The 11,063-nt window shown below is 35.7% G+C and overlaps 2 protein-coding genes and 1 long non-coding RNA gene across 3 annotated transcripts; 2 read left to right on the forward strand and 1 right to left on the reverse strand.

Annotated features, from left to right (window-relative positions):
• The first annotated feature begins 112 nt into the window (after window positions 1–112).
• On the forward strand, window positions 113–6,948 carry LOC107268655 (facilitated trehalose transporter Tret1). The gene is made up of 6 exons (XM_015741648.2): window positions 113–265; window positions 3,782–3,977; window positions 4,059–4,230; window positions 4,319–4,591; window positions 4,841–5,149; window positions 5,662–6,948. Exons 1-6 carry the CDS (start codon window positions 217–219, stop codon window positions 6,088–6,090), a joined length of 1,428 nt encoding a protein of 475 aa, XP_015597134.1. The 5' UTR covers window positions 113–216; the 3' UTR covers window positions 6,091–6,948.
• Window positions 6,949–7,086: 138 nt separating this feature from the next.
• Window positions 7,087–11,019, forward strand: LOC107268639 (26S proteasome non-ATPase regulatory subunit 2). The gene is made up of 15 exons (XM_025085934.1): window positions 7,087–7,321; window positions 7,407–7,463; window positions 7,544–7,902; window positions 8,003–8,179; window positions 8,267–8,453; window positions 8,528–8,830; window positions 8,908–8,990; window positions 9,052–9,287; window positions 9,349–9,487; window positions 9,558–9,678; window positions 9,734–9,975; window positions 10,027–10,117; window positions 10,181–10,468; window positions 10,525–10,719; window positions 10,780–11,019. Exons 1-15 carry the CDS (start codon window positions 7,295–7,297, stop codon window positions 10,975–10,977), a joined length of 2,703 nt encoding a protein of 900 aa, XP_024941702.1. The 5' UTR covers window positions 7,087–7,294; the 3' UTR covers window positions 10,978–11,019.
• LOC112494495 lies at window positions 10,231–10,845 on the reverse strand. Its single transcript, XR_003059979.1, has 3 exons — window positions 10,732–10,845; window positions 10,424–10,649; window positions 10,231–10,349 (listed from the first exon to the last, which is right to left on the reverse strand). It is a non-coding gene; the product is annotated as an uncharacterized LOC112494495 (long non-coding RNA).
• Window positions 11,020–11,063: the final 44 nt, after the last annotated feature.

An 11,063-nucleotide genomic window follows, 5' to 3' on the forward strand; every position in this document is an offset into this window, starting at 1 on the left:
TTTTACAGAGGGATTGATATTGTGTTATCATATTGTCTCGAGAACTGGGGAGAGAATTGACCCCCACCAATGCTGTATACGTAATAGAGGGGCGCCCGTATAAAGAGTATGGCTACAGCCCTGTACCGGAGAGTTACTCTTCGGCCGTGTACGATCCCGCACCCTATCGTACAGTTTTGATCTGTTGGTGGGAAATAAGGACAATTCGAATTAGACATGGCGGAGAAAAGCTCGAAGACCATGCAAATTGTTGCCACCATGGCAGGTAAGTTATTATCATTGAATTATTTATTTATTTAAGAAACGTGTAAAGTCCTTTAACCAAATTATAACATAGCTAGTGAAATTATATTGTTGTCCTACAATGGTTAACGATTCAAAAATTATCCGTGACAAAGTGCACATTATTTTTATGCATACACCATGGTCCGATGTTTGTAATTTTTTAATCAAATTTGTCTGATTTAATATTTTTGGAAATTTCAATAATCCCATCCTTCATCAGTATATAAAGCATACGGATATGAGAGTAAGAAATTAAAAAGAAATAATGTTCCTTCTGTCTGGATTTTTGTTGTCTCACAAAACTGATTGCAGTTGCATTCCAAAGTGTTATCTTCATCGCGCGATCCAACAATTTTTTGCAAAAACCTGCACCGGTACACCGAGTATACGATAATGAAATGTTCAATATTACATAATGCTTTAAGATCGGATTTGTCTTGGTCAAATTTTATCAACCTAATAAACAAGGTTGAATGTTTTTATCAAAGATAAAAATAAAAACATCGCCGATAATATATATATATATATAGATAATATATATATATATATATATATATATATATATATATATATTATCTATATATATATATATATTATCGGCGATGTTTTTATTTTTATCTTTGATAAAAACTCCAATCTTTTAGCACTTCCATTATGGCGAACCTATCGTATACTAACAATAACCGCGGTTAATGTTTGCCAATGAATTTTTCGTATCTTTCAGTTTAGTCAAAACAGCCAAAACACCGAAGAACAACGTTACGTTACGTTGCTCATGCAAATCGAACTTTTTCATTCACAACAAAGGAATTCACTTTGTGCTTTTAACGTACGAATCTGTTTCTATAGCGACGCAAGCGATATAGACGCACTTCCAAATATAACGCGTGAGGCGTCACGAACTTGATTACTTCTGATTCTAAGCCAGCTTGTCCGATCCCACGCCTGTGCGAAGCAAAGCTTTCTGCAGTGTTCTGGATAGAACTAAATAAATTGATAATCACGAAAAAATTTCAACTCCAAAAAAAACTTTGTACACGAAACTCTTCTATATTAGGTTGACGCAATTAAATATATTCACAATACATTCAAGTTTTTTATTATTCTCTTATGATTTAGCATTGGACAGAAGTTTGTGATAAGAAATTTTGTAACTGGCAAAGTTTTGTATTTTGTTTGATACGTCCTTAATGACAGTTTGATTAATTACTTTGTCATTATTTGGCTTAACATATTAATTCTTGTGGAATGAACAAATTTGTAGCGTTATCAAATTTGATTAATTTAATTCATGTAATATATGTGACAATCACTTAGCGCCAACTAATGAGGATGTTATTTAAATTGATTCCAATCTCGACTCTTTTGTCGTTATTTCATTGAATGTAGTACCGGATGCGAATGCTTTAATATGGCTAATTCTACTTTTACGATGGCCGAGATTGATATCAATCCTCAGTTAGAATTATGCACTGTCGGCCTATTGAATTGTGCTTGGCTTGAGAAGTTTGCTGGTTTTAATAACAGAGACATTATACAGGTAATAGTGAAAATAGTTTTTATACGTTAATGCTGTAAATACTTTTATGCTTACTGAACTCGGGTCTAATTTATTAACGTTGATCAGACCGATCGGCAAACGATGCCTTTCGGTCCTGGGATTTAAATAATTCATAATACTTAACTATTACATGTCAAACTTCGAGGTCTTTCCTGCGTAGCTACTGTATATGTATAATGTGGCTCCACTTTTTTTTCTCTTCCACAAAATACAACTGATCTCAACAGTGTGTAAAACTTGTTGCTAATTTCTTTCGCATGTCAAACGTGTAGCACCTTTTTAGAACCAGATCTATCCGGTTTTGTATTATTTGTCGATTTTCGGTCACTAAATGTAAATATGTTACCCATAAGCGTAACAAATTATATATCGACCTTTTAAAATGCAGACAATTATTCGTATCAATATTTTCTTTTAATTTCGAATAACTTCTTACGTGTACACTGTATAAAATTTCGTGCTCCATTCTCCATATTTTGATTTGGTCATTAAAATATCGAATTCACGATCTTTTTAATTCTAGGATGTCCGGAAACTTTGAATCTAAGGTTGCGAATGCAAATCGTTAACCAATTTGTACATAGGGTTCGTTAAGTTAGAATTAAGTGCGCATTTAAATCCATATGATTAGCATTTCAAATTTCAATAGGTAATAGGTTAGGAACGTGGAGCTTGCAAAGATTGCTAAGGAGAGTTATTTGTACTGATGTACTTCGAGGACATCATACACGGGATTATATGTTTTTGTTATCCTTAACTGTCGATAAGGGAAATATAGTATGATAAGGAAATTTAATAAAATATAAATATTGATTTGAATTGATTTTCATTATTTTTTATCCTATTGTTTTATCCTGAAATGCGAGGGAAACGTCAAATAAACTTTAGGCATTTTTTTTTTTACTTGTAATTTATATGATAATGTTTCACACGCCTAACGTGATTCAATTGTTTACATATATGCTGACAATACTCTTATCATTTTCTGTGATAAATGCTACCATGAATTACCACCCACTTGTACTCTCATTGATAAATAATGAAAAACTGAGTTATCCATGTTTTATTGTATTCAGCCAACAGGATAAAGGAAGAGGCAGTCATTTTTAGTTAAGAATATAAAACAATGTCAGAGGGTTAATAATAATTTAATTGGTTTTTTTTTATAACGAATAAATTTCTACATCCGCCTGAACTTTCATTAATAATTTTATCACTGGAAATAAATTAACGTTTCAAGAGAAATACAAGTATCTTTTGTTTTATTCCTGAATATAATTATATATATTTTGTTTGAACTCCAGTCGAATTTATAATTTAATTATTTTATGATAATTTGCGAAATATTATACGAAGTATTACATTGGGATTTTCATTGCATATTGGGCAGTATATATTAACGTAAAAGAAAATTTCATGTTACCCTATTATTAATATGGTATAACATTGTTAAAAAAAATATTCACATTTAATACACAAATTATCGTAGGTCATAGTTGTGTATATTGCAAATGACAATTTCTTGTTTCCATGGTTACGGCCGAAAGTGCCGGACGATTGTACGCATCATATATTTCTTAACGCTTGATCACCATTATTTCGTACGTGTACTTTTCAGTGATCACTGAATGAGATTCTTAATTTGGACTTCATTACAGCGAAACTGTATAGTCCTTGACTTGACTGGACTCAATCGACTCGGTTGATTATGCAGATGTAGTTCCTAACCAAGCGATAACGTTTAGAAGGACTTTCCATTTTAGTAATAGTTATCGTCATGTCGAGGTCGGCCATATCTAGGTCTAGTTCAGTTAGTTATTTTTCTTCACTTTTTTGCTTTATTCTTAATTTGAATAATGAAACAAGTAAACTGGAGTCAGACGATGGATAAATTATTTATTAATATTTATTTATTTATTTTTTTCTATCTCTCAGGTAATCTCTTCCTGGTGGCTGTTGGGACCATGATGGGGTGGTCTAGTCCAATTTTGCCAAAGTTACAAGTTGACCCAATTGCTGATGACAACCCTTTAGGAATAGTAGTTTCTTCTGAACAAGGTTCCTGGATTGGATCGTTGGTAGCTTTTGGTGCGATATTTGGCAGTATCATCGCTGGAGTTTTAGGAGAGAAGTACATAACATTACTTTATCATATTTCTATTCACGTATCGCCCAGTGAATTTTTATTAAAGATATATGATAAAACTTACAGATATGGACGAAAGAGGGCATTGCTCTTAGGTGCGGTACCGTCTGTAGTCGGTTGGATACTGATTGGCACTGCTACTTCTATTTATCAGATTTATGTAGCCCGTGCGAGCTTTGGTTTGTCCGTCGGATTGGCCTTTACAGTTTTACCAATGTACGTTGGTGAAATAGCTGAGGTAAGGTTTCGAATTTCATAAAAATAAATTTTTATCAAGTGAGCTCTTTCTAATAAACGTGGTTTCCGTTATTTTTTTTTTCTTACAGAAATCAATCAGAGGTACCCTGTCATCTTTGATTCAATTTTTCGTCGCTGTTGGTCTCTTGTACGCTTATTCCATCGGACCCTACATTTCTTATACGCTCTTCTGGATTTTGTGCATCCTCATCCCTATTCTCTTCTTTGTGTCCTTCGTTACAATGCCTGAAAGTCCTTATTATCTTCTGATTAAGGGACGCAATGAAGAGGCCAGTCAGTCCTTGGCGAGATTACGTGGACAGAGTACAGCTGGAGTACAAAAAGAAATTGATGAGTTGCAGGTTAGTCTAAAAATCCGATCACGTATGGTCACTATAAACAAAGCGGTATTGTCATTGACGACTACCAATGCTGACTTCACGGAAGGCTACAACGCTTGAACTTCCGGTATCCTCAGACTAGATCTCCAAATTTGTATTTCGAACACGTTGAATTCATCCTTTGCATTTTTCCCATTAACTCAGTTGATTTATCATGATTCGTCCTTTAGGTCTTATTTGTAATTGTTTCTTGTAATTATATATATCTAGGTCATTATCGAGGAGGCCTACCGGAACCAAGGATCGTACGTTGACCTTTTTAGAGTCGTAGCCAATCGCAAAGCTCTTATTATGACCTGTGCACTTATGTTCTTCCAACAATTTACTGGCATCAACGTTGTCAATTTTTATGCCGAGAGTATATTCCGGAGCACCGGAACTGATCTCAGTGGGTCCATCTCGACCATCATCATCTCCAGTGTACAATTACTCTCTTCCATTGTCACTCCGTTACTGGCTGACAGGCTTGGAAGAAAAATTCTACTGATCTCTTCCGGTGTCGGTTCAGCCTTGACTCTGGTGAGTGGAGTTCATGCACTGAAAAAAAATTGTAAAGAGGATTTGCACTCTAACTACATTTCCTGCTGGACGACCTACAGAGCACAGATATATCATAATCCATGTTAGCCGATGAACCTGATAGTGTAAAGTCACTGATGATAATAGCAGTCAATGACTGTCTTTTGGAATTTATATTGATTCATAACCACATGATACTATTTTGCTTAAAAGCTTTTGCCTTTTTATCTGATTAATGGCTTAGCAAGTGTTTATCAGGAGCTGAATTTATGTAACTTGCACAAACAATGCTAGTACTGATATATCTATGCACACACGTGCTCCACGTGTCCCACTCAAAACATAATGCATACCAATCTACCTCAAGGTCTAATTATATTTGACCTTCCCATGTTCTCTGGTTCTCCATTGTTTTATCGTTGCGCATTCCTCTTGACAAGAATCCGTAATTGTCATTCCAATGACATAATTATTGGCGTTAATATTGCTTTACTTATACTTCATGTTCACAGAGTGCTCTGGGACTCTTCTTTTACATGAAAAATGTCATGAACATGGATGTCAGCGATCTCTCCTGGCTTCCAGTGGTATCCATTGTCATTTACATGGCGGTATACACCATCGGTTGGGGTCCATTGCCATGGACCGTGATGGGTGAAATGTTTGCCTCCGACGTCAAATCCAAAGCTTCCGGTATCTCATCTTGCTTTTGCTGGTCACTTGGATTCTTGATAACCAAATTCTTCACGAATATCGAAACTGCTTTTGGTACACACTCTGCATTTTGGATGTTCGGTGTCTGCTCCCTCTTCAGTGCCGTCTTCGTACTTACTATTCTGCCTGAAACTAAGGGCAAGAGTCTTCAAGAAATTCAGGATGAGCTCAGTGGCGTTCGATCGAGTCACCTTAGCCAGGACGCTTCGAGTTCCACGAAGAAGTGAGAGGAAGTGAAGAAAATTATTAGGAAAATGAAAATTGCCAAAATGAAGTATCGCTTCCGATTGAGAAATTATTTTCGAGATTTTACAAGTGTCACTGGAAAATAAATCTCTAACGATTTTATCATTATTTCAAGACTTCCGGTTTAACGGGACAATGCTGATCAGGACCTGGAAAGAATTTTTGTATCAGGTATCGTTTTTATGGTATAACTTTGTACTTCCTCGCGAGTAAGAGACTAGTCATTTGCCTCGATTTTTCTTTCAAAAATCGGAATCCGACGACTTTCGATTTTACAAGGCTGTATTTATTGTGATTTTTAGTGCCTTGATAAGATTGAGATTCTTAATTAACTTTGTTGACGGTATCTCAACCAGAGTAATTAAGTTTCGCACCTGCCATCGCGATTAGCGATTCTCGTATCAGATCATGTCGAATAGAACGATCGTACATTGTTTTAGATAATTTAAGATTAAAAATATTTTTGGCATTGATCTCATTTGTCAAAATATGTTTTGTAAGACCACCGAACGTTTGCTCGAAATATTTTTTGTTTAAAAAATTTCGAGCAATTGTAGCTAAATGTAAATTCGCATCTCTCGCTTGTTTTCATGTATTAAGTCTTATTGATTATCATGTACATTTAATTGTTGTACTTTTAGGTGTCATCCAAGAAGTATACATACAGATGCATTTGATAAATTTCTATTATTTTTCATTATTATAAGAGAAAGAGAGAGAAATGAAGTCTATGTTAAAAATCAATTTAAATTTATATAAGTTTTTTCATGTAAGACAAGTGTACATAAATGAACTTTTGTATATACTTATTAGCTTATAATAAACAAGAATAAGCTTCATGATAATATATTTCTTTCATACGCCATCCTAATCGACTAGATACCATCAAAATAGTGATTGTTGAATCGACAAAGTCTTCGTTATCGATTACGTTTAAACCGTACAGAATTTAATGTGATTCGATGACTGAGATACAATACTGAGATAAATATTCAAATTTTATATACGCATTAGATTAGATAATAGTTAAATTTTTGGCTATGTAAAATTTGAATGAGATTAAATATGCGGTTCTAAGGATTTTTTTTTTGTTTTTCAAACAAATTTAAGAAGAAACGTCAGCCGCGTGAAGATAGTCAAGTTACAAATATTCTGGCGAAATTGTATCCATACTACCGAATAAAGATGGGTTTACAAAAGGAAGCTGAAATGGTAATAAAAGCTATGACATTTATTATAATTACCTTAATAAGAAATTCCCTAATAAATAAAATCATTGTCGTCAATCCATTCTCAGAATGAAGATGACAAAGGATTGCAAGAGGAGTTGTTGAACTTGGTTAGCTTACTGACGGTAGGATATATTTTGTTGAATTTAAAAAATTATTCAATTCACACGTTACACTTACCCACGTACAACTATTTTGATATAAGGGCAAGGACGAGAAAGTAATTTTGCCATCTTTGGTACAATTGAGAATATTTATCCAAACCTCAACGACCTCAATGACTTCCGTACCAAAGCCCTTGAAGTATTTGCGAAATTCCTATGGAGTTTTGAAAACTGCCCAAGCTAGATTGAAATGCAAAGAGTCAAAGGCTCAATTCGCTGACATCCTAAGCGTCTTGGCGATGGCTGGTGACACCTCAGGACTACGTGAATGTCTTAAGTACTGTCTCCAAGGCACTATGCATAAGCCTGGTGATTGGGGTCACGAATACGTTAGACAATTAGAAGCTGAAATAACTGAGGAATGGACCGATACACCGAATGAAGAAGAGGATGAAATGAAGTACGTGTAAATTGAATTTCGTAATACGTACTTTGTAATACAGTATAATGATAATTGACAAGTGGCACAAACTTTTTCAAGTCAAATTTTTTACATTTAGAGAAAAACTTTTACCACTGGTGAAAAGCATAATTGAATTTGATATGCAACACAATGCTGAAATTCAAGCATGTGATTTATGCATGGAAATTGATCAGCTTGATCTTTTGGATGATCATTTGAATGATACAAATTTTGGAAGAGTTTGTCTCTACTTAGGAAATTGTGCAGGATACAGGTAAACTGTATGACAGAGATATAATTGTTTGATAAATTAAATATAAACAGAGTAAATTATATCTTAATTGAAATCATGAATTTTTAGCGAGGAGATGGAACGACTTCACATATTAAAAATTGTTACCAATTATTATTTGAGATTCAATCAATACACTCGGGCAATGCTGGTAGCATTGCAAATTCCAGATTCTGAATCCGTGTACAAGTGTCTGATCACTTGTCCTAATTGTGCAACGAGGAAGCAGCTGGCATTATTATTGGCCAGACAACAGGTTAGAAATGAATGCAATATTAGTAGAAATAACGATTAATAAATATGATTCAATATAAAACTGCGTCCACAAAGGATCGTCCTTTGCGAAAGGAATATCATGGGGACGATGCAAAAGATATTGAGACGATACTGAGTAACAGCCAGGTGAACGGGCATTTTCAAATGTTGGCACGTGAATTGGATATCCTTGAGCCAAAACATCCGGAAGACATTTATAAATCCTGGCTGGAAACTGGTGGGCCTAGAATATCCGAGATTCATGATTCTGCAAGAGCCAACTTAGCTTCCAGCTACGTTTCCGGTTTTGTTCATGCAGGCTTTGGTCTTGATAAATTAATGGCAAATACTGAGGATTGTTGGGTTTACAAGAACAAGGTTGGCATAATATAAACAAAGGCTTTAATGTAATTGATTAAATCCAACAATAATATTGGGCCAACTGCACATTTTAGGATCATGGAATGCTAGCTGCTACTGCGTCCTTGGGTTTAATTCATCTCTGGGATGTGGACGGTGGATTGGTTCCAATAGACAAGTTAATTGAATCGAAAGAATGAAGTTAATTCAATCATTTGAATAATCCAAGCTTCTTCTAGATATCTGTATACGAGCGACGATATAGTGAAATCTGGAGCGTTATTGGCTATGGGTTTGGTCAATTGTGGAGTTAGAAATGAATGTGATCCAGCCCTGGCTCTTCTTAGCGAATATGTTTTATCTGACAGTCAAACTCTTAGAATCGGTGCCATTATGGGATTGGGATTAGCTTATGCCGGCTCAAGAAGATCAGATGTATCTGATCTTCTCACTGGAGCATTAACAGATCAGCGAAGTACGAAAATCAATTTCAATTTTTTCACATTAAATATTATTTCTATGATAATGTTTTCTAGGTTCAATGGAAATTGTATCTCTGGCCGCGATTGCTCTAGGTTTAGTAAACGTAGGTTCAGCCAACTCGGATGTGTCGCACGCAATTTTACAAAAGCAGTTAGAATTCACTCCGCAAGAGTGGTCTGTCACTTATAGCAGGCAAGTGTTCCTGTAATAACAGCTATGGATTTCAAGTATCATCCATGGTAACCGTGATTACTTAAAATAGATTTATACCACTGGCGTTGGGTCTGGTTTATATGGGTTGTCGTGACATGATAGCTACACCGTCGACTGCATTGGAAGTCCTGCCAGAACCACATAGATTTGCTTCGCAAACTATGCTGCAGGTACTTTGACGTGATCCTTGTCTTTTATTTTACTAATTGTTTATTTATGTCATAGATATGTGCATATGCTGGCACAGGTGATGTACTGATAATCCAAGAATTGTTAAGCATTTGCTCAGAACCCGTAGAGGGTGAGAATAGCTCAAGTATTTTGGAAAATACCCCAGTACCAAGTTCCTGTGATCCAAAAATACCAGAATCCTTATCAACGTCGACGCTCCAAGGAACGTCAACAGATGCCAATAAAGAAGCAAAGACCAAGTCGGCCTGTTCCTTGAAGAATGAAGGAATTTACAAGTAACTACAGAAATAATTGCAAGTATCTTTTGTTAACAAAGTTTTTTCTAGGGACATGGGTTTACCTCAAGCCATAGCTTCACTTGGTGTCGGCGTTGTGGGTCTTGGAGAAGGAAAGGAGAATGCACGAATTTTTGGTCAAGTAATGATATTAAAAGATCATTCAAAGGTCCCTTCATTATCAATTATCCTCTTAATTCGACAGGTTGGCAGATATGGCTCAGCTGCAGCACGACGTGCTGTGCCTCTAGCGATGGCTTTAAATTCATTGTCAGATCCAGAACCAGCGTTGCTTGATGTCCTCAAGAAGTATAGTCATGACAACGATCCTGAGGTAGCTTACAATGCAATTTTTGCTCTTGGACTCGTGGGAGCTGGGACAAACAATGCACGATTGGCAACTATGCTTAGACAATTAGCAGCTTACCATGCCAAGAATCCATCTCACCTGTTCCTGGTGCGGATTTCACAGGGCTTGGTGCATCTGGGAAAGGTATACAAATATTTTCAATAATTCTTTCATCTTACTCTACTTCACTACTTTTCCAGGGTACACTGTCTCTTTCTCCATTGCACTATGCTTCAAAAGTTCTGGATCAAACGGCTCTCGCAGGATTATTAGTGATCATGGTAGCTTGTCTTGATTCGACAAATTTGATACTGGGAAAGTCACACTATTTAATGTATTGCCTGACTGTAGCTATGGAGCCCAGATGGCTCGTGACGTTGGATGAGAATATGAAGGTTTGGACTTACCAATCGTGCAATTATATTCTAGTCATTATTTAATATAATTCCTTGCAGACTCTTCCTGTATCTGTCCGGGTTGGTCAGGCAGTAGATATAATTGGTAAAGCAGGTAGCCCAAAATCTATAGCAGGTGGACGTGTTCACACTACACCAGTTCTACTAGCTCACGGCGAAAGAGCTGAATTGGTTTCAGATCAATATCAGCCTTTGTCCAGTGTATTAGAAGGATTTGTTATTCTGAAAGAAAATTAAATTTTACTAAGAGGTAATCTAAGAAATGACTGTGAATTAATTTAAAATTGTACCTCTCTTTGTTCCAGATATTCTGTTAACAGCAA

The sequence above is a fragment of the Cephus cinctus genome, unplaced genomic scaffold (assembly GCF_000341935.2).
Source record: "Cephus cinctus unplaced genomic scaffold, Ccin1 Ccin1_scaffold0577, whole genome shotgun sequence".
NCBI classification, from domain to species: domain Eukaryota; kingdom Metazoa; phylum Arthropoda; class Insecta; order Hymenoptera; family Cephidae; genus Cephus; species Cephus cinctus.